The following is a 23,140-nucleotide window of genomic DNA, read 5'->3' on the forward strand; positions in this document are numbered from 1 at the left end:
TGAAGCGTTAGGGCGAGCGCGCGCGGGACAGCCCCCGCGAGGCTCCGCGGGCTGGGTCTAAATCCGGCCACCAGCCCGCTCGCTTCGCTCCAAAACTCGCCGGCGGTGCCCGATCGGTGCTCTTGGGTCTTCCCATTTCTCCTCTGATTCCTCCAGGTCTCCGTCGACCCCGGGAGCTTCTCTGCTCCCCACCTTTATCCACCCCCGCTCCCGCCCCATATCGGTCCCCCCTCTGCAGACCTGGGCGGGTGGCGGTGGCAGGGGGGTGGTGAGCGGGGTTGGGGGGCGGGGGGAGAAATAGCTTTTAGAAACCCGATCTGTTGTTTGCGAAACACAATCGCTTTTTTTTTTTTTTTTAAAGCGACAGGGTGTCTAGACGGCCACGTGACGAGGCCGGAGCCGGGCGCGCCACTGCGCAGTGGAACCAGCAGAGCAGAGGGCCCGGGGGGGGGGGGTGGGGGGGGGAGAGGCGGGGAGGAGGCGGCGGCGGCTGGGGGGCGGGGGAGGGAAGGGGGAGGAAGGGGGAGGGAAGGGGGCGGGGGCGGGAGGCCTTGCGGGAGGCGGCGAGCCCCGGGCACACTCGCTCGCCTGCTCGGCGCACGGAGGAGCTTGTCCCCGAGCCGCGCCAGCCGAGCCAGCCGGGCGCCGTGCTCGGTCCGCTCGCCGTGCCGGAGAGAGCTGCCCGAGACGAGAGCCAGCCCGCCGGCGCCGAGCTGCCGAGCGCCCGGCCCAGGAGCCCCTGAGTGCGGCGCGGCGAACCCCGGGCGGCGGCAGAAGGACCCGAGTGCCAGGAGAGGGCGGACGGGGGGACAAGGAGGCTCCCGGCCGCGACGAGGAGAGTCTCTCGGAGAAGGCGGCGTGAGGGACAACCGGGGCCTCCAGCCGCCGCAGCCGAGTCGGGGCGAGCAGCCTTTTACGGGGAGCCCCGGCGGCCAGCCGCAACCCGGGGAGGGGGCGCCGGTGGCCCCCGCGCTAGAGAGCAGAGGGCGAGAGCGCGCCGCCCGCCAGGGGCCCGCCGCGGCCGCCGCGCCGCCCTCCCCCGCGCTGTCAGCCCCGCGGGGCGCAGCCGCCGCCGCCGCAGCATCTTCTGCCCCTGCGCCCCCGCCAGCCCCAAGGAAGTCCCCGCTGACGACCGGGGCCCCCGGGAGCGCAAGAGGAAAGGCCAGAGACTCCCCTAAACCACCCAGATGCGAAGGATTGAAGCAGCCTAGCCAAAGCTTTCTGTGGATTAAAAAATATATATATAGGATTTTTTTTTTCCTTGGCAGAAGAAAAGGAGAGGAAGATCAGCGGGGCTTTGCAAGGAAAAAAAGGGGATGTAACTCGTGGATACGTTTTTTTTCCACCCCTCAAACGTCTCGTTCTACTTTGTAAACATTTTCTTTTTTTAAACCCCAGCTCCAGCCGGACGCCCCCAGACCTCCGGGGTGCGAGGAGGTGGTGTTTTTCATTTGGGGCTTTGCATGTTTGGTTCTTAGATTTTGAGAGAGCCTCCTTATTTCGCCAGACATCTCATGTGGGGTGAAGTCCACTCAGCCCCCTCCCCCGAGTCTTCGTGTGCACGGAATTCAAGGAGATCCGGTTACTAAGGATATAGAGGAAAAAAATAAATCGCGTGCCTGCTTTTTTTTTTTTTAATTGCTTCTCCCCACCCCCAAATTAAGTTGCTTAGCAAGGGGGAAAGAGGCTTTTTCCTCCCTCCAGCAGCCCTGCCGAACGCCTTTCGTTTTTTGCCGCCGCGGATCTTCCATGTAGGCAGCCGAGGCTGGCGAGCCCGACACTCGGGAGCCACTGCGGGGGGGCCTCTTTTTGGGGAGGCGCCGACCCGGGTAGGCTTCGCCGCCCCCAGGGAAGCGGCGGCCGCGTTCCTCCGGGGTGCGCCGGGGCCCGAGAGCGGCGCACGGCGCGGGCCGCGCGGGGTGGGGCAGCCGGAGCGCAGGCCCCCGAGCCCCGGCGGGCGCCCCCGGGCCCCCGCGCGCGCTCCGGCCTCCGGGAGACTGGCGCATGCCACGGAGCGCCCCTCGGGCCGCCGCCGCTCCTGCCAGGGCCCCTGCTGCTGCTGCTGTCGCCTGCGCCTGCTGCCCCAACTCGGCGCCCGACTTCTTCATGGTGTGCGGAGGTCATGTTCGCTCCTTAGCCGGCCAACGACTTTTCTCCTCGCCTCCTCGCCCCGCATGTTCAGGACCAAACGATCTGCGCTCGTCCGGCGTCTCTGGAGGAGCCGTGCGCCCGGCGGCGAGGACGAGGAGGAGGGCGCGGGGGGAGGCGGAGGAGGAGGCGAGCTGCGGGGAGAAGGGGCGACGGACGGCCGGGCGCATGGGGCCGGCGGCGGCGGCGCAGGCAGGGCTGTCTGCTGCCTGGGCAAGGCGGTGCGAGGTGCCAAAGGTCACAACCATCCCCACCCCCCAGCCGCGGGCGCCGGCGCGGCCGGGGGTGGCGAGGCGGATCTGAAAGCGCTCACGCACTCGGTGCTCAAGAAACTGAAGGAACGGCAGCTGGAGCTGCTGCTCCAGGCCGTGGAGTCCCGCGGCGGTACGCGCACCGCGTGCCTCTTGCTGCCCGGCCGCTTGGACTGCAGGCTGGGCCTGGGGGCGCCTGCCGGCTCGCAGCCGGCGCAGCCGCCCTCCACCTACTCGCTCCCCCTCCTGCTGTGCAAAGTGTTCAGGTGGCCGGATCTCAGGCATTCCTCGGAAGTCAAGAGGCTGTGTTGCTGTGAATCTTACGGGAAGATCAACCCCGAGCTGGTGTGCTGCAACCCCCATCACCTTAGCCGACTCTGCGAACTAGGTAAGAAGTTGATCCACGCCCACCCGCCGGTGCCCCCTTTTCCCCCGGCACTCAGGTGGGGGGAAGAAAAGCCCGATTGGGCTGTGGGCTAGTGCAGCCACCACGCCGGAGGGGTGTGTGTACATTTCCTCCTGGGAGGAGATTTGGGGGACAAAGGTATAGAGAGGGGACCCGGGGAAGCTGGAAAGGCATTCCCTCGGGGTTCCCTTCCAGTTTTCTCTCCTCGGTGGCCCCAAGGGCGGGGGGATGGTGCCTCTGGGCCCTACTCATTCATGCCCATATTCTGCAGACATGGGGTTATTTCCGGATCAGCCAAGGGGGTGCAGAGAGAAGTGTGTGTGGGGGGGTCACGCCTCCCCCGCACGGCGAGAGGCGTTGAGGTGTGTGGCCGACTTGGATTCGGTCCAAGCCCGCCAAGGAAGGCTCGGAGAAGCGGTAGTAAAGGCTGGAGAGGAAGGCTCCCCTTTAGGAAGGAAGGGGGAGCGTCACGTCGGGCGCAAGGGGCCAGGAAGCCTGCCCTGGCCGGCGCAGCTTTGGGTTTTGAGGCAGAGAGAGCAGGATAGGAGGCCGAGCTGGATACCTGCTCCCAGCTCCGCCAGCCCGGGGTGAGAGAGAACAGGCAGTCAGGGGAAGTTGGGTGTATCCTACTTTCTTCCAGGGCAGGAGAGAGAGCAGTGTAACCGACTGTTGGATGGTTTGCCCCCAGACTACTGAGTTGGGCCCTGGGCTCCTCCGTTGAGACCCCGGGGTCCTTCTCCTTTATGCTCCCAGCCTTCTCCATTGCATCCCTTTTCTCTGCCTCTTTGTGCGGGGGCGGGGTGCACCTCGGGCGCCCACCGATGCAAGTTCCCCAGCGCCCTTGGGGTGCACCTTCCGGGGAAGCTGGGCAAGGGGAAGCCCGTGTTCCCCGCGCGGGTGCGGGGCGCAGCGGCGGTGGCGGAGATGAACTACGCCCCGGGGGGACGGGTCGGGGGCGGGGGGTGGCGGAGGCAGCAGGGTCTGAAGTTCTGGGACGCGAAGTAGGAGAAGAGGGGGGGCTTCCTCGCCCCCCGCCCCGTGAACTGCGACGTGAGGCGGCCGAGCCGGCGGTTTGCAGCCTGGCCGGCCGAGCGCGGCGGCGGCGGCCGCAGACGTGGAGGAGCGCCGCGCCGAGGCTGGCGCCAGGCGGCCTCTTTTGTTTATCTGACAGCTAAATATCAAGGCAATCACCGCCTCGCGGCCCTGCCTCCAACCCCCACAGCTAAGACAAACAGTTGGGCTAAAAGAATGCCTCTGTTATCATAAGTTTCTATCTCTCTCTCAGGGCTCAGCCTTTATTTTCTCTTTCTTTTTTAATTCCAGAGTCTCCCCCTCCTCCTTACTCCAGATACCCGATGGATTTTCTCAAACCAACTGGTGAGTAGCTGATTTTAAAAATATCCTTCCTGTCTTAAGTTAGAAATGGAGGCTGTAGAACGCGGATTTGTGTGTCTAGGCAGCGGCTTGGGGAGACTCTGGACTTGCCCTGAGGTGGTTATAGGTTTCCTCTGTTGGCAATTTGGTGGATTTTTTTTTTTCTTTTTCTTTTTTTGTTGTGACTGGAGCTGGAGGTAATGTGTGTGTATGTATACATATATATCTTTCTTTTTGCAAAGATGTTTCTTAGGTATGCTTTCCATTTTGTTCATTTTTTTCTTGTATTTGTACTCCATAACCCAAGCTGGCTCAACTCAGAGCGTGGACTCTGGTGCATGCAGGTCTAGGGAGCCAAATGGGACAGGGTGATGGGAAACGTGGGACACTCTGTGAGTGCCAGAAGTATCAATGGGGAGATTGGAGAGCCCGATGGGAGAGAAGACTGTTTAGAAAAGTGTAGAGATGACCTCGGTTTGGGGCAAGAGAATAGAAAATTTAAGGAGTAAAGGCAACAGCCCCCTGCCCCCTCCTAGTTTTCTCAGAATTCCTAGTGGGGGCCATAAAAGTGTTTAGCATAGCTCTGGCCTGCCTGTTGCTTTGTCACTGGATGGCATTCGGCCAGGGCAGAAGCCCCACTTGAGGCTGGCACCAGCCCTGTTGCGTTTGTCTGCATTCAACTTCTGGCTGGCAGTGCAGGGGAGAAGGGAGGAGGGATCACAGAGCTGGGAGGCAGCTCTGATGGGTCCTTGTTTCCTGGAGCCCTTTCTTACAGGGGGGAGGTTCCTGTGCCTGCAAGTCTGAGTTGTAACTGTGGTCTCTGCCGGTGCCTGAGAAATGCAGTGCTTGTGACCGTCTTATTTTGCCAGGGTTCTGGGAGAAGGAGAAATGAAGGGTTGGGCCCCATTTCCCTCTTGGAATTCTACAGGTCCTTCCGCCTCATGAGTTTTGGCTGTTGGGCCTTTCCCCCCACTAATTAAAAGTTTTGCTGGGGCGTTGTCCTAAATTAAATACTTTAATGAATGGTGTAAGCGAAGCCCATGGTCTCCAGCCAGCCCTCCCTGACTCCACACTCCCTCCAGTCGGAAGGCGTTGCTGCTTGCCTGGTGCCTGTCTAATAAGTGGCCTGCGAAGCATATGATATTTTGCTTTCGATTTACAAAACACCAGATAAATGGTCATTAATGAGGAGATAAACCAGCTCTGTATTTGTAACAAACGTTAACTGAGATTACCAAGGTCTGTTTTCTCCAAGAATGTAACTTGACTGGGTTTTTGGCATCAAGGCTCAAGAATTCTTTTATGAGCTTAGTTCTCCAAGGGGCCCTCTCTCTCCTGCTTTTTGTTTTTCCTTCCGTAGTCTTCAAATGTGGAGGTTTTCCTTAAAAGAGAGAAGAGAGAGGCCAGTCATCTTGGCCCCAGGGTTAAAGACGACCGGGGGAACTGTTCTGAGAGAAACTTCCTATAACCATAGGAAAGAAGGCCCACGTTCTGTGGGGTTTCCTGCAGAGATAGTGGGACAGCTCTGTCCACCAGATTCAAGCAGTGACCATCTCAGGCCAGGACCTCATTTTCAGCGAATGGAGTGATATATTTATTCATTAGCAAGTGTTGACATTAGGTAGCAGAATGTGTGTAAACAAGAGAAGCCACAAAGACAGGAATGCGCCATTTCCAAGGGGGAGAAAAGTTCTCCGGATCAGCCAATAGGAAGTGATTAACCTGCCAATCGGAAACTCAGACAGCTGGTTACTCACCCAAAATGTCTATGTAAAACAAAACAACAACAAAAGAACAAACAAAAAAGTAGCCCCCCCGCCCCCCGCCGCCGCCCTGCAAACCCAGAAAACCCTGAAATTTAAAAAAAAAAGAAAAAAGTATAACGAAAAGTACCATCCTGCTGTAAGGACATGAGGGTGCTAATAGGTGAAGCCCCCGTGTCTCCTGACACTGGAGGACAGCCAGGGCTGGCTGTGCTGGCTGCTGTGGCCAGGGGCACAAATGAGATGCTGCCCCAGGTTTCTCTTTGCCTTGCACATTGCGGAGAGTATTTGGCTGGGGAATTTCGGTCAGCTGCTCACACTGTAAAGTTTCCGAGTCCAGGTTGAATTTTTGGCCTTGGGTTACTAGGTGAGAAGCAGCCATAAGGTTTACAATGGAATGTTATTAAAATCTTAACCAGTTGCACAACTAAGGGAATCTCTTCTGCAAAGTCTCTAGCATGGGCAGAGGCAGTGGGAAGGGGCTGAGGCCTGGTCTCCCTGCAGCCTTTGGAGGAACTGGTGGTCCTGGTTTAGTCATTAAGTCGTGTCCAACTCTCGGCGATCCCACAGACTGTAGCCCACCAGGCTCCTCTGTCCATGGGATTTCCCAGGCAAGCATACTGGAGTGGGTTGCCAGTTCCTTCTCCAGGGGATCTTCCTGACCCAGGGATCAAACCCAGGTCTCCTGCATTGTAGGCGAACTCTTTATGGAGTGAGCCACCAGGGAAGCCTTTGGAGGAATGCCAGGGCTAAAAGTTGGGAGTTCCATTTTGCTATGGTTCAAGCTGTTCCACTGCGGCCTCTGGGATGGCCTGGCTTTGGTAGACCTGATTGCTAGGTGGTTCGAAGTCAGCAGGATCTTCTGAGAAGGGGCGCTCGCCATGGCTGAAGGAAGGAGCAAGGTGTCTGTGACATGAGGCTTTCAGAAGTCATGGCACCTATCCACCCTTATCACACCAGGGGCGAGAGCAGGTTATTAGAATGAGATCGCAGTTTATGGAGTGGGGATGCTGTGTGGGCTCTGCTTCCTGTTTCCTCTGTATCTGAAGGTCTGAACTATTTGAAGAATGTCTTGGGGTGGGAGGGGGGCTGATGTTGCTGGGTATATGCTCCTTGTTTAGGCCAGGGACCCCGGTGACCAGTGCCTCTTGGCAGATCAGGCCTCCAAAGCCTAGTTGAGAAGTCTGAGACCTTGCTCTGCACTTATTTTTTCAACTCAGGCCACTCTTTTTCAGGCCTGTTTTTAAATCTAGAAATGATCGAAGAAATTAGATGATGCATTCATTCACTCATTTATTGGTTTGTTCATTCATTCAGTCATTCTACAGGCCTGATGATGTGCCTGCCTAAAATGCACTGATGATTCCGATGCACCGGTTTGTCCTTCTGTAACCAGGCCTGTGGGTTGGGGCAGAGCTTAGGGTATAGTGGGGGGCGGGGGAACTCCTCTGTGCCAGATGGTACTTAGGAAGCTCAGAACTAAGTTGGCAAGACGATGCTGGCTGTCGGGAAACCATTCTTTGAGAGAAGAGGGTGTCCCCAGCTTTGTCACCTTGTATCCTTTGCAGCAGCTCATTCCAGGCCCGCGTCTTCAAGGGCTCTCTTGCTGCTGGGACAGGGAAGTGAGTCTCCCACAGAACCCAGCACTTCTGGGGAGCAGGTGACACAGCAGAAGCTGACACCCTGACTTGGGAGAGCTATCGCAGCGAAGCTCTTTTTTTCGTGGGTGAGAGACGGAGGTGTGGCCTCTTGGCCCTTTACTAGCCTGGCAGGACCTAGATGATGCTGAAGACTGTCTCAGCCCGACTACCCGCAGGGAAGAGAGTGAGGCCTGCTGGGGAGGAGAGGGCTGAACCCTTGGGTAGGGCCCCGCTCACCGGGTGGCCCCTTGGGCTACTCAGTGACGCCTCAGTTTACCTAGGTGCGTGTCAAACAGGTATACCTTGCTCCTTCACAGAGGTGGTAGGGAGACCTAATTAATGTTTGTAAATCCCTCCTGAGATCAAAGGCGCTGCACAAAGGGCAGAGCACCATTTCATAGAAACGCTTGTGGTTGCTGGTGTGGAGCTGGCTTACCTTTGATCTGAGACCGGCTGACAGCCCTGTTCGAGGTCCCAGCTCTACCCCGAGATGCCGGGCCCTTCCTTTGAAACATACCTTGCCCCTAGGATTCAGCCAGCCAGAGTTGGGGGCAATGGGGGCTGGCCAAAATCATCGTGTTTAAATGTGGGGGTGTCTTCCGTTTCGCGGGGAGCCTGTCTCTCCTTCAGGGTGAAGGCCATCGGAGTAGTTTGGAAAGTGCAGGGTATACACTCTTTAACCAGCAACTCCATTTCCTGCCTGCCCCTATTGTTTTCCATTTGATTAAGTGTATCCTGTAACACTGTATATTCCTGTTAGGAATTAAACTTTACCCTGATACAATGAGATTACCCACATGGTCTTTTCTGTCTCCCCTGCCTGATGCTGCCATTCCTCGGCCCACCCTTCCCCTGTGGAGAAGAATTCTTGGAAAGTTGTTCTCGCACCTGAGGGAGAATGCAAGAGCGGGATTAGAGAGAGAACCTGAGACTTGGGGTGGGGGTGGGAGGGTGGCAAGCCCAGCCCCATCCCCTTTTTACCCAGGGAATGGACACAGCTGCTAGGTCCCTAGAGAGCTCCATGGCTCCTTGCCTCTGGGCTCCTCTTTCCCTTGGCTTCCTATTTGCCGTCTTGGCTAAGCGGTTCCAGTGGGAAACTGGTAATGCACACTCCATGGACATCCTGCTAGTGACCTGGAGAAGGAGGATCTGGGATTTGCACCATCTGACCCGGTGTGACTGCTTTGGAGCCAGGACTCGCCTTTCCCGAGCTGGCCTTTCTCTGTGGATTTCCTAAGTTTGGCGTTGGCAGTGATGCCCGATACACTTATGGGGTCTTGTGTGTTTTTGTTTCATGGGACTAATTAGTTGTGGTTCGTAGCCATTATTTTTTGTTTTAATTGCTTGGAGGGAGGTTGTGGAGTCTATTTCTCAGCTGGAATCGTCATTATCCTCATTAACATTTAGGTCACTATGCTGAGCACCTGAGGGTGACAAAGACATTGAAGAGAAGGTTATAGACTAGTTCAGGCAGACAGGATCTGAAGGTAAAAGATCAGGAAAGACAGCGGAAGGCAACTCCACAAGTGCTGGGTGCCAGGAAGATTTTATAGGGATGGAGGGCAGGGAGCTTTGCAGGTCTGGGGTTGCCCAGGAAGGTTTCCACGCATGGGGAGTTTTTGGATTAGGTCTGGAAGGAGCTGGGAGCCTTGCTGAGAATGTTCTCTGTTCTCTTGACTTGAGGGGGCTTCACCCAGGTGCGTACATGAATAAGATTCTTTGAGTTGTACTTGAGATTTTCTTGCACTTACTCTACCTTTATTAGAAAGGGAAATGCAGTCCCTTCAGCCCAACACCCGTTTCTTCTTAAAGAACTGGGAAGTCTGTCTGTAAACAGGTGAGAGTGGTGGCGAGGGCCACTGGATCCAAGCAAAGAGGCCATGCCCTTGATCTTGCCCTGAGAAAGGTGGCTGGGAGAGAACACGGGCCTCCTTTGTTTGACCTTGGGAACTACCTGGTTTCCTCAATGGGGGACTTGCAATAAAAGAAAAAAATTCCAGCAGTCTGTGATCAAGTCTGACTTGACGAATGATTAACTGGTTGCCCGGAGCCCAGACGGGTGACAAGGTGCTGTGGTCTGTCTCATGATGGGTAGCAAAGCCTGAGCAGCGCATTAATAATCAGCATCGTGGCTGGGAGTCAGCCGTTTGGAATGTGTGGTTTCTCTTTAATGCTGCTTAGAATGTGCTTAAAAATTAATCTTGGTGTACTTATTTATTTATTTGTGTATTTATTTCTCTCTCCTTCTCAAATCCACAGCAGACTGTCCAGATGCTGTGCCTTCCTCCGCTGAAACAGGGGGAACGAATTATCTGGCCCCTGGGGGGCTTTCAGGTGAGATGCTTTTCTCTTATTTTCCTGGGAATTCCAAGGCCTCCTGAAATGACCGGAGATTTTGGAGGACCGGAGGTGGCCTTCTGCCACCCCAGCTGGTCTGGAGTTAATTCACGTTTTTATGTGCATTAAACTGGACGTTTCTGCGCTGACTCCCGTCGCCCTTCAGCTCGAGGTTCTTGGCCCACCCCATAGATGCGGAAATGGGGGCCACCTGGGTGTGGGCTGTGTTTCTCAGTTGTTGTTAAGCAGCCCCCGGCTGGAGGGGCTTCACTTGGTGACTCTGGTGTTCTTAGTTCTTGGGTTTAAGCTCTTCTCTTGCTCTCGGTGCATCAGGTGCCTTGAAGGGAAGGGATCCACCTTTTGGAAACTTGTAGAAGATAGATCCTGGGTGTAGGATGGGAGTTTAGAGAAGACGACCTCGGTGCTTCTCTGCCCATCCTGCCTCCCGGTCGAGCTTCCGGCTGGAGTCTACAGTGTGTGTTGGGGATGGATGGATGGATGGGTCACTGCAGATAGCAGGCGCTGACACTTAGCCAGCAGGGAAGGTGTCCCTCAGGGCCCACAGGTGTGAGCGAGGGGCCTGAAATTTGCCCTGGCTAGAGGGTTATGGAATTGGGTGAGGGGCACTGGGTAGCCCAAGCATCCTTGTCACTGAGAGACGGGAGAAGAGAGTGATAAACTTGGAGATGCTCATTACCAATGTAAGTGGGAGACATTTCCATTTTGTTCTAAAGATGTCCTGTTTCCACCTGCTTTTCCCACCCCGGTATGCATGCCATCACAGGATTTTCTAACAACTAGCTAAAACAAGAGGGGAAGTAACCTGGGGGAGAAAAGAGAAGATCCAGTAGAGTTCTGGGCATTTGCCTTTGGGACATTCGTGTAGGTGGGATCATGGCAGTGCAGATGGAAGCTGTAAAGCGCTTCTGAGAGGGGACTTCTGACTGGTCAAGTGTCAGTCAGTCTTGGTTCCTCCCAGCCAGTTCCCGCTGCAGGAATTGATCTTGCCGAGAATGTCTTCAGGGAGACCCTTGTTTGTTTTGATTTCAGCACAGTATATACTCTGGCTGTTATCTGAGACAGAGGGTATTGTTTACTTAAAGCTCCTAATGAGAGCTGAGCAGGAAAAAAAAGGAACCCAGAGAGGGCAGGGGGCTAGGGGGCGTGAGGATGAGCATGGACCATGGCGGCGGAGGAAAGAACATACAGGGATGTGTGAGTTGTGTCTCTTCTGCTTTCTGAGGCTGAGAGGGTTCCGGAAAGAAAGAAGGCCAAGGAGGAGGAAAGGGTCTGGGCGAAATGGTGCACTCAGGATGTTGTTAGACGGTTTTATTTTTTAAATCCTGAATGTGCAGGAGGAGTCCCAGCCCCTCCGAACCACATGAAATAAGCAAGGGAAGTGGTGGTAGCTTTTGAAAGGGGGCTTTTCGGAAGGTTTGTCTTCTTGATAACATCTTGTCTGTCTCCTCTGCTGGAGGAAGTGACGACGCCAGCCTGGGCCACCAGCCTCCTTTCCCGGCCCCAGAGCCAAACAGTGTGACAGTGTAGCCCCTTCTGAGATGGGTGGGCTTCCGAGAGTTTTTCTAGTCCTGGAAAGACACTGAGGGTAAAGCAATGATGAACCCCCCAGCCCCCAGTCCCCAGCCCCCATAGTAACTGCAGTCAATGAATGAGGAGCTGCTAGGAAGGAGTGCTTGTCTCTGAAGGGCTAGCATGGTTCAAGGGAACTGCAGAAAGAAAAAAAAAAGTGATGGGGGGGGCTCCACATGAAAGAGCATTTGTTTTGAATTTTAGCTCTTGATTTACTAATTCCCAAGGCTTCAAAGTTTGAGCTCTTTCTTCTTTCCGTTCAGAGTTGGAGCGGTTTATTAATAATGTGCTGTGGGGGGAAATTGAAGAAACTGTTTCTTGGGTTGTTGCCAGTGGTTTGGGGGTATCTGGAGGGGAGGTGATGGGCGCTGAGAAAACCCAGGGCTCCCATCTCTGCAGTGAGAATGCCCCCCCCACCCCCCGCAAAAGATGACTAGTGGCCCAGGTCCAAGGTGGAGGGTTTTGCAAATGGAGAATGCCCAAACCTCCTCCTTTCCAAGAAGTTGATCTTTCCATGGGGGGTGGTAGGGTGGGGGTGGCCAGGATGAGGCCAGTTGAGGGGGGATGCATTGGCTGAATGAGGCAGGGCTGGGTAGGGGAAGAAAGAAGGCTGGAGGGGGTGTGCCTGCCATGCTGAGGGCCAGGCCAAGTGGGCATCAAGGTGGGGAGTAGGGAAAGCGCCCCCACGCCCCCGCCCCCACCTCCCCCTGGAAATCACCTCTCTGAGTGTCTCTTTCACAGGCCCCCGTGTGCTGTTTTCCTTCCTGTCCTGCCCTGGCTGAGAGCGGGCCTAATGAATGGGGCTCAGTTTAGGGTGGGAGGAAGGTCGGCAGCGGGAGCCAGGGCTTGATTCTCTTGGCAGGGGAAGAAGGGAAAGAAAAAACAGTGGTGTGAAAACCTGGTGCCTCGGAGGTGGGGGTGGGGGTGTGCTTGAAGGCACGCCCCTCCTGAGATGCCGGGGTGACTCCAAGGCTGGCCCTTCCCTTTCCTGCGAGGAAGGGGAGTGGGCGGGCAGGCGCGCTGGGAGCCCGCCCGCTGGCTGCAGGTTGGAATTCCAGCCGCGCAGCGCAGTGCGGGGCTGGCCGGTGAGACACAGGCCCGAGCCTCTGGGACTCGGTGAAACAGACCCCACCCCTGCAAGTTTCCTCAGTCTGGGAAAACGGCACACATTTTTAAAAGGCTGTGACTCGGTTCCAGGAGATTGTACTTTCATTTCTGACAGCCGGCTCTTCGAGACAGATGGATTGCTCGGTGCCTGATTGTGTGTGTGTGTGTGCGCGCGCGCGTGCTTGCGTGTGCACGCATGCACGCGTGTGTGCGAGCTGCAGACGTACAGATAGACAATCCCGTGCACACACACATGAACGGGCAGATGCCCGTGGGCAGGCTCTGGGTAGGCCTGGGTCCCTCTCACGTGGGTGTCGGTGAACGACAGACAGCTCCTCCTTGAGGATGTGTGCTTGGGGCCCGGGGAGTGTTTATGGACTGGTTCTGAATCGTGATCGTAGGTGTGGTACTTCTTGAAAGACGTGTAGAACAAATCCTGTTGTTGACATGCATCCTGGACCAGGCGTCCCCACCTTGGAGAGGTCTGACATCGATGGGAAGCTTCTGGGTTCAGTCAGCTTGGTGGTGGAAATGGAAAAGATTTACTTGCAGAGCTTTCTCTGTATCACTGGTAATTGAAAGCATGAGTTTGAAACTGTCATCTTTGCAGCCTCCATCTGCAGTTTGGGGGCGGTGGGGGAGCTTTCATTCAGCTTGTCTGCTGTCCTGATTTGGGGCGGGGCGGGTTGGGGGTGTTGAAGGAGTACCACCTCACTTGTGAGTTGGGGTTGTTCAGCTGCAGACCCTTCATATATTGATGTCTGAAGCTGGTTGGGCCTCCCTGGTGAAGGGCAGGGATTAGAGGCCAGTGTCGTTCATTGTCATTTAAATTTCGAAATGGGGCTTCCCAGGTGGCACTTGTGGTAAAAGAACCCACCTGCCAATGCAAGAGGCATAAGAGATGCTGGTTTGATCCTTGGAGGAGGAAGTCGCAACCTACTCCAGTATTCTTGCTTGGAGAATCCCATGGACAGAAGAGCCTGGCAGGCTATAGCCCATGGGGTCACAGAGAGTCGGACACGACTGAAACAACTTAGCAAGCAAGCAGAACTTCAGAAACGGTGCCACTTTCGAGGAGGGCTTCCCTGATAGCTCAGTTGGTAAAGAATCTGCCTGCAATGCAGAAAACTCCTGGTCTGATTTCCTGGGTCGGGAAGATCTGCTAGAGAAGGGTTAGGCTACCCACTCCAGTATTCTGGGCTTCCCTTGTGGCTCAGCTGGTAAAGAATCCGCCTGCAGTGTGGGAGACCTGGGTTCGATCCCTGGGTTGGGAAGATCCCCTGGAGAAGGGAAAGGCTACCCATTCCAGTATTCTGGCCTGGAGAATTCCATGGACAGTCCATGGGGTTGCAAAGGGTCGGACACGACTGAGCAACTTTGACTTGGAGGAGGGAGGTGGGAGGCAGTGGACACCTAGTATGGATGTGTCTGGGGGAGAGGGCTGAGCGAGCCCTCTCTTACCTGTGCAAAACCGTGCTCGTTGGAGACACGGTTCTACCAGCCCAGGGGAGGCCTGCTTCTTTGCCAAGGTCTTCAGATCCATGTATCGCTTCTAGTTCTGGGTGATGGGAGTGCCCTTAGGCCGGCATCCATTCCAGGAACGGTTCTTTCCTCTTCTTTGATGCCTGCTGGCGTCTCTGAGAGCCTCAGAGGAGAGTCTTCAAGAACACCTGCATGATATGAAACTGTGGTCCTGGCTCCGTCCACCGTCAACTTGGGCCCAAACCAAGGAGCTTAGGCAAGAGCGTTCCATCCTGTTTTTAAGGAACGTTATTCAGCTGCGTTTGTTGTCTGGTTGGGAACAGTGATGGCAAACTGGGGATTTGGCCTGGGTGCCTATGTGTGTGTGTGTTTTAATGTCTCCTTCCTGTGCCTGGAAACAGGCAACTTGTGGTTTCTCTGGTATCTGCCGTGGGGAGTGGGTTGGGGGTGGGTTGAGTTCATCTAAGCGGCCTAGAGCACGGGCTTTGGGGTTGTCAGACAGAGCAGCCCATGTGACCATGAGCAAGCCCCTTATCTACCCACTCCCTTTCCTTCACGCCACTGTGAGGAGTGACAGTCTGGATCTCTGGGGACCCACACGTCCCCTAGTGCCAACCGATGACTCAGGCCCAGGCCAGCTCACCTGGTGCACACCCAGTGAAGACCAGTCACAGACAGCAGCTCAGACTCTTGGCCTCTTCTGCAAGCCTTGAGGTCATGCACTCAACCCTGGAGAAGGGCTCACTGTTAAACTCCCTTTGTCCTGAAAAGAATGAAGCAGTCAGGCAGGAGTTAAATGCAGGGTGACAGCATTTAAAGGCTCTGGAGCAAATTGGGGCTGCCCTGCTGGCCAGACTAGATGGGCTGCTGCCTCATGCATCCTGTCACCGAGACAGAACCTGGCCAGCCGTGGAGGGGGAGGGGGTCAGGTGAGGGTCAGGTTCCGGTGTATCTCTTGCCACAGTCTGGGACACTAACCCCCCCCTCCCCAGGTAGGCTTTGCCTTAGCAGAGCCCAGCTGTCGGCCTCTGGACCTAAAGAAATGTCAGTGGGCTCCCTGGGCTTCTTCCTTGCTGCTGTTACTGTCCCGCGACACTGCTCCTGCATACAGTGCTCGCTCCCTTCACGGCCGGTGTCTGAACCCAGTGGGAGAAAAAAAAAAAGCACAGGCGGGGGTCTCCAGACCTGCCTGCACATTAGGACCCCTGGGATCTTTCACCTCACGGTCTGCTGGCACGATCCCAGCATCAAGTGTTTTTTGAGGCCTGCCGGGTGATTTCAAGGTGCGGACAAGTTGGGGAGCCTCTGATGTAGGGGGTAAAAGGATCTCTGTTCCCATGGGGAGTATCTCTGGTAGCTTCTCTTGGTGGCTGTGCACAGATTCTGTCTGTGCTCCTATGGTGAAGAATTCGAGTGTCTTGCTTGTTGAGCCTCTTCTCAGCTAAGACATTTACTCGGTTGTAGGGGGTTTCCCTGGTGGCTCAGTGGTACAGGATCTGCCTGCCAATGCAGGAGACGTAGGCTCAATTGCTGGGTCGGGAAGAACCCCTGGAGAAGGAAATGGCAACCCACTCCAGTGTTCTTGCCTGGAGAATCCCAGGGACGGGGGAGCCTGGTGGGCTGCCATCGATGGGGTCGCACAGAGTCGGACACGACTGAAGCGACTTAGCAGCAGCAGCAGAGGGTTTCTCTGGTGGCTCAGCGGTACAGGATCTGCCTGCCGATGCAGGAGATGTAGGCTCAATCGCTGGGTCGGGAAGAACCCCTGGAGAAGGAAATGGCAACCACTCTAGTATTCTTGCCTGGAAAATCCCACGGACAGAGGAGTCTGGCAGGCTACAGTCCATGGGGTCACAAAGAGTCGGTCCTGATTTAGCAACTAAACAACCGCAAGAAATTTGACAAGATGTATTAACTCTGCCCCTTCCTCCTGTTCGCTTTGCTGTAGTGAAGGACGTTATAAAAGTGACCCTGAGACAGGGTTTCCTTTCAGGATGAGGAAGGTGTTCTGGAACTTGGTAACGATGTTGCTCAGCGCTGCGGCTGCTGTCAGTGTCCTTAGTGGTAAATGTTATGTGATGTGTATCTGCCACAATCTTAAAAAATAGTGACCTGCGGTAGCTTTTAAATACATGCAGGTATTTAGACAGTGCCTAAGAAACACCGGCTCTGGAGGATAAAACACTGGGAGCTATTGGAGGTAGACACTTATTTCCAAAACATCTCTGAGGTCTCGCAGGGTAGGGGAGTGGGGTGCAGGGAGTGGGGAGGATTGATCAAGGGCCTGTCTCTGTGATTTTTTTCAGCCTTTCCTTTTCCATGCTGGTGGCAGAAAGGAAAGACAGGAAGGTTCCCTGTGGCTCATTTTCCATGGCTGACCTTTCAGCAGGGGAATAGGTCCCCTTCTTCCCTCTCTGCCCCGGATGCTGTTTTCCTTTGGGCAGCCCAGGGTCTGGGAAGCAGCCCTGCAGGGGCTATCTCCCAAAGTCTGGGGTCCTCCTGGCTCCCGCTGGGCAGTCTGGACCCCTCCTCTGGTCCTGCTGCCCGAGCCTGTGGTCCATGTGAGGTCTTTGCTGAGGATGTAGGGCTGCAGAGCAGGCTAGTGACTCGTGGGAGCCCTGCCTTTGCAGGAGCCCTGTGAAAGGATACTGTACAGTGTGACCACTGGGAGGTCACCACTGGCCCAACCATCTCTCTCGCTCAGTACTGAATGGCTAGCCCAGTCTGGCTGTGTGCCTACTGTCACAGACAGGCTTCCTCTCCGGGCTATTTTCAGCGGGAAGATATTATTAACTGCTGAGGCACAGTTCTCAATTTAGTGGCTAACACACCAAGAAAGCAACATTCCCTTGGTGGCGGCCGCTCTACCTAAACACATTGGCTCATGGCGGGGTGCTTCTCCCCGTGGGGATCTGCACCTCTAACCCACTTTTTGGGGCAGCTGGGACTGTAGATTCAGCAGCTGCCATAGAGAGAAACGAGGCTTTTTCTTAAAGCCGACTCAGTCAGAGGTGTAGACAGTGATCGTGGTTTATATTCTAAGATGAGGAGTTCTTTGTGACTGGCATGGGGCACTGCACGGAAATAGGAACTTTCTATGGAGTTTAGGGCAGTTGTTTAAACCAGGGTGATAACTTTCACCTTGGAAGTGAACAGGAAATATTGGGACAAGACAGGAAATTGCATCATTCCTTTTATGAGAAGAACTCCAGAAAAAAGTGGTTCATGAAAGGTAGTGGCTGCGAGGAGGCCAGCCAGGTTCTGTTTTGGTTTGTTTCTTTCCTAGCCCCTTCTTTTCCTTCCACTCTCCGGAGAACTTTTAGGCCATTTTCATTTAAGAAAGAGGCTGTTTGAGAACTTTATGTTATTTTTATTATGAAAAAAAAATTTTTTTTTAACCAGAAGGGTCACCTTCAGTTGAAATGTTAACGGCAGCCTTATTTCCCGGTTTACTAAAGAATCTTTCATGACTTTTTCAGCTTCCTTCCCCAAGTGGTGAAGCTGAGCAGCTCTTGGCTGGAAGCGAATTTTGGTTTGGCTACACAGTCTTCTTCCATGCTAAGCCCCACCCTGTGTCATTAGCTCAGTTTTAACTTGCAAAAGAAAACAACAACACACACACACAAACAAACATATTTTGGGGGGCAGGGGGGTAGGTAGGAATCTACTGATGCCCATAGCCTTTTCACCCCAGCGTGGGGTTCCCTTGACCACGGTGCCTGACACCTGGAAGGCTGGGGCTGTCTTTATTTACAAGCTCTGAGCCTCCTTTTGCTCAGGGAGTCCCTGCCTTAGCTTCCTGAGTGTCTAGTGCTGGGGTTCTGGTGAAAAGAGGTGGCAGACAACAGTTCCCCTGGTGCAGCTGTGCCCGGGAGCTGTGCTTTGCCCTGGGGCATGGGGGTATCGTGGTCCTCAGTCACCCAGTAGCTTCCCCCAGAAAGAGGGCTTGTGCAGCCCCGCAGTGGAGATGGTGGGGTTGTGCTGGGTGTGAAAACAGTTGTCATTTTACTCATCTCTGGGTTTCTAAGTCCTCACTTTGACAGAGTCATTGTTCTCTGATGGGGGCAGGACATGGGACAGGACCCTGACCCGGGCTGCCAAGGAGCCATCTTTAGGATGGAGACCAGGAAGGAAAGAGGTGTGTGTGTGGCCGGCTTGCTCCTTTCCCCCCCAGCTTTTTTTTTTTTTCTTTTTCCTTATTGGGCTTTGTTTTGTTTTCATAACACAACAAGGGCCCTGGGGGTGTGTAAAAGCATTGTGGAATACTTGGTGGGGGTAGCGTGTCCAGATCGAGCAGGACGCCAAGGCAGAAGGCTGTGGGCAGGTGGTGAGCCCACAGAGGTGGCCTGGCCGGCGCCTGGCTTGGAAACACCTCCCGGGATCAGCCGCAGCCGGCTGGCAAGGAGCTGAGGACAGGGGCTCTCTTCCTGCCTGCGCAGGGAGCCTGGGGCCAGGCCTCAGCCTTTCTGGCTGACCCCTGCCTGGAAGGCACCCTCCCAAATAGGTGGGTTCACACGGGCCGCCTCCTGCCAGTTGGAAGCTGGGGTGTGGTGGGGGTGGTCGGTGGGGTGCCAACTGCTTTGGGAGAAGTCAGCGTGTCCCTGTGGTACAATCACTTAGTGGTGATTTATTGAGCACCTACTGTGTGCCAGGCTCTGCCAGGCGCAAAGGATGTGTAGTTCCTGGACTCTCTGCAAAGGGTTACAATTCGTCTGAAGGTGTTGGGGGTCAGTGAGGTGGAGGGTCCTTGGAACAGAATTTGGCAGCTTCCGAGCCGAGGGGTGAGGTGTTGTTGCAAGACACAGCTGAGGTGCAGGGGCGGGCCTGGGGCTGTGCTTTCGTTGTGTAGTCTGTTGAGAGCTGAGATAAAACAAAAGCTTGTTGATAAACAGAGGTCTGTCTCCCCTGTTCCTGTGTCTGTCCCTGCTCCCCATTATCTTGTTGATGGTGAGATAACAGCCCGTAATAGCAGGAGGTAGGGTTGTAGTCCAGACCCTGGCCGTACCTGGGAGCACAGCTGAGCACTCAGTGGGGGCAGGGGACATCTGGAATGGTAGCATTTATGTCTTTACAGCCACAGGGGAGGTGGGACGTTTCCAAAGCCCGGGAGTTTGACTTTTCTAACTCTGGTGGGCTTGATTCTCTAGAAGGCCATCTGGGGAAGCAACACTTGGTTTTTAATTTAAAATCTGACGGTCAAGTCCATTTTTGAGTTCCCAGATGATTTGAGAGGCTCTGACCCGCCTGCGGGTGGGGTTCCACGAGGTAATCTAACACCTAGTTACCAAGGGGTTTCATGTTGCATGCATCCTGCCCTGGCTGTCCCCCTGAGGCCGACTGACGGCTTCTTGGGAGTTCACTGGTTTCATTCATTCGTTCTCGCTCCTGTGTCAAGTCCAGTCCGAAGAGCTATTTTGCCCTAGGGTTTGTTCCCGGATAGTAAGGGAAGGGTGAATTTCAACTCCAGTTTCCCTCTTGCAAAATGCGGAGTTTCCATCTTTTAGACTCAGGTCACCAAGCCCGAACTGGTGGCTCTCGTGTTTACTCATTTCTGTGTTGCTTTTTTTTTTACTTTTTAACTTGGGGTTAACAGGAAAAAAAAGGACTAAGCCCAGAAAGGACTGTGCTGTCAGCAAACTCGCCTTTCTGTCTTTGCCGCCTGGAGTTTAAATCTCCATCGCCCTTTCCCACCTTGTGGTTGGTCTGCTGAAGTTGGCAGGTCTCCTTCTCCAGTAGGCTCAGCGAGCTTCTGGGGCTCGAGAGGGCCTGGAAGAGCTGCTCTGCTCAGAAAGTGCCTGGGGACCTTGCCAGCCCCAGGGCAGCCTCCCAGCCAGCACGGCCCCTCCCCCTCATTAATCAGTAACCCAGAGGGAAAAGCAAGAGATGCGTTCTTCCTATGATCTGGGTGCACAGTACAGTTCTTAAAAATAGATGGGCCCCATCTCCAGCTCAATGGGATCAGAGTCAAAGCCCCGCCGGGGATGTTTCCTGGGGAAGAGACCTGGCATTGAGGGGCTTGCAGAGATTCAGAAGCCGCCCTCGTCCCCCAGCCCAGTGTGGGTTTGGAGAGGTAACAGTGGGCGGGAAAGTGCCCACCCTCCAGGTTTCCGCCCTCTGGGCTGAGGTTGGAGGCACAGCCACCAGCTGGCTGCATGGCCTTTGCGGAGCCATTTTTGTCCTGGACCTTAGTTTTTTCCTCTACAAAATAAGCCAGTGGACCTGGTCCTCACGCCCCTTGCAGCACCGAATGGCATCCTGTGATCTGTGATTTTTGGTTCTTGAATTGGAAGGTGTGTGGGAATGAAACCCCTGTTGCTGAGGTGGTGGGTAGCTCATGGCCTCTTCCTTTGGTGAAGAAAAAGACTGCCGTTCTTCAGGTTTTTTGGTTTGCAGACTCTTTCAAGAATGAGTGAAAGCAGAAGGATCATTTCCCCCAGAAAAATGCATATGCATACCAATATTTGCAGGTATTTCCTGGGGTCCTTCCCCCAGCAGCCCCCACCGAGGAATCTCCTGTGCTCAAGAAGGCAGGGTGAACTGGAGAGGATTAGGAGAAGCCTTTTCCCCCAGAAGTGGAATTGCTGGGCACCTGGTCATTCTGTGTTGGGGTTTTGGAGGCAGGGCCAATCCTGACTTGTGAGTCTGCATAGATGGATCACAGATCACTTGAGGCAACCAGGTGGGCTTGAGGCTGAGTTCTGGGGCAGGGGGGGGGGGGGGTGGAGTGAGGGGTGCAGTGGAGGAGGAGGAGGGGTGGCCTGGCTCTGCGGTTATCCCAGCCACACTGGAACCCACATTTATGCGAGGCCCAGAGTCCTCTGAAATGTGGGGCACACAGCACAGAGCCCAGGGGGGCCTTGAGAAGGGTGGTCCAGGGTGAGGGGACTGGAGACTAAGGGTGGGAGGGCCTGCGAGGAGTGGAGGGTGGGGGGCTCAGGCCCAGGAGGTATACTGGGTGCTTTGGGGGTGAAAGGGCTGAGATCGCTGAGCAGTGAGTGTGCCAAAGCCAGGGAGATTAGATTACGGGGCAGACAGAAGTAATGATTAACTTTCCCTGTCTGCACACCGGCTCCTCTCTGTCGAACTGTTGTTTTTCCCTGCAAGTACAGTGCGGCCCTGGCCTGGCCCTGCTGTGGGGTTGTAAAGAAAGAAGGAATGAGGGCTGGGAGTGAGCGGGGGGCGGGGAGCCAGGGAGCTGGCCGGAGAGGAAGGCTTTTCCATCAGATCCAGCATTGGAATTTATTGGCCGGAATGCAGTAAATGTTCAAAATGCCATCCCGTCCAACAGTTTTCATAATTGTTATGGAACAAGGGGAGCTGGGGGAGGGGAGGGATGAAAAGGACTTTTGTTTCTCGCTGGATTTTTCCACATCTTCGGACGGTTTCTCTACCCTCTAGAAAAAAAAAAAAATCGAGAGTAGAGCTGGAGGAGGGTGGGGGACAGGGTGGGGGCAGGGCCAGCATCTGGGGCTGGAATACCTTGCAGGGAGCCTGGAGGGTCACTGCGGGCTCCCCGGGCTTTATTAAATCGAGGACCACAGCAAAAGCAGCTCCGGCAGAGCCTCCAGACATGCAGAATCAGACCAAAGAACTGCCCTGCACCTCTGGGGGTTGCGTCCTTTCGGAAAATTGGCTTATTCTGCATATGTGTTTGTTAAGATTCTTGAATGTGTTAGCCAGCGAAACTTACAAGTGGTCTGCAACAAGAAGAAAATGCAGGGCTTTCTGGTGGTTTAAGAAGAGGTTCTTTTTTTGTTGGGCTGCACACCCCCAGTTGAGAATCTTCCTGCGGAATTTGGGGGCGATTTCAGGACCCATTGCAGGTGGGGATGGGGGTGGGTGAGAGTTGTGGGGTATTCCCCTCCTTTTCATGTCTTCGTGGAAGTGGCCAGGATCCTCCCCCCAGGGGAGCAGGTCAGAGAGCAGGTGACAACCGTGCAGGTCTGGGGGGCTCTGTGTGTGCAAGTGTGTGAACCCCCTTTCTGAAGGGAGCTGCTGAGTTATGTGGGGAAGGGGGTGATGGTGGGGACGTGGGCGTTGCACCATGGGGTGGAAGAGACTTGAAATTCAGACTTGCAGGATGAGGCTGGATGCACACTAACCAACCGCCGGGGAGGCCCATTTACTGTAAATATTATGAATGGAGTTGGCCGGGCTGGGAGTCCACACCCTTCCTCTGAGGCCTCTGGGAGCCCAGCAGAGCTGGCCTCCTCAGAAGGCAGGCAGCCGGGTACACGCTATAATTTGCATGGCTGAAGGCTGGGGCACAGGAAGCCGAGTCAGCCGGCTGGCGAGACAGATGGGAGCTTTTGATATGTGTGGCTTCCCGCCCCTGCCCGGCGCTACCCTCAATTATATCCTCTGATGGCAAAACACTGCTCTTAGGAGGGACCCCTGGGCTGGGGGGCCTCTGACTTGGGCCATCTGAGGGGCTCTGGGGGGTGGGGCTGGGGCCCATCGTGGGGGAGCAAGGAAGTACACTTTACCTCTAGTAACTGATTACTCATCACAATTTTTAAGGCACAGTCACGAATCTTCAAGACTAGCAGGATCTGCCAAGTGTGTAAGCTCAGGGAGTTTGCAGGAGGAAGGAGGGTGACAATGAGTGAGAAACTTCAGGGCACCAAGCCTGGTGGGCACTGGAAATAAAATAGCAATACAGGCCACCCTCCCCTGAGGACTCACTTCTTCCTGGGGGCCATGAGTGATGGGAGACAGGAAGAACACAAGTTTGTAACTCTTTGCAGTTAGGGGGAAAAAAAAATTGGATTAGAGATGGACCTGGCCAAATCTGACTCCCATCTCCTTTTCCTTCGAATTTTGTTTTGTTTTTGTTTTATTGTTGCAAATGAAATGCAAAAATGTGCCCCGCTCCTCAAAGTTATTTTCTTAACTCTCCGGAAGGTAGTAAAAATAAAGGGAACCAGTGTTGTTTAATACTGAATCTCCCCAAGTGGAGCCGGAGCCTAGCAGAGCCAAAAGGGGGCCCCTCACCCACCTTCCTGTTAGCTGTGGGCAGGTCACACTGCAACTCTTGACAGG

General features: G+C 54.9%; 1 protein-coding gene across 3 annotated transcripts in view; it reads left to right on the forward strand.

The window, feature by feature from the left end:
* Positions 1-536: 536 nt before the first annotated feature.
* SMAD7 (SMAD family member 7) overlaps positions 537-23,140 on the forward strand; it is a 30,260-nt gene continuing 7,656 nt past the window's right edge. The window contains exons 1-3 of one of the 3 annotated variants that reach the window (XM_006075246.4): positions 537-2,787; positions 4,129-4,182; positions 9,845-9,916. In XM_006075246.4, the coding sequence (XP_006075308.1) occupies positions 2,175-2,787; positions 4,129-4,182; positions 9,845-9,916 (739 nt within the window). In that variant the 5' untranslated portion in view covers positions 537-2,174. Of the gene's footprint in view, positions 2,788-4,128; positions 4,183-9,841; positions 9,917-23,140 lie in introns of all 3 variants that reach the window. The other 2 variants (XM_006075245.4, XM_006075247.4) reach the window with 2 other exon arrangements.

The sequence above is a fragment of the Bubalus bubalis genome, chromosome 22 (assembly GCF_019923935.1).
Source record: "Bubalus bubalis isolate 160015118507 breed Murrah chromosome 22, NDDB_SH_1, whole genome shotgun sequence".
In the NCBI taxonomy this organism is placed as follows: domain Eukaryota; kingdom Metazoa; phylum Chordata; class Mammalia; order Artiodactyla; family Bovidae; genus Bubalus; species Bubalus bubalis.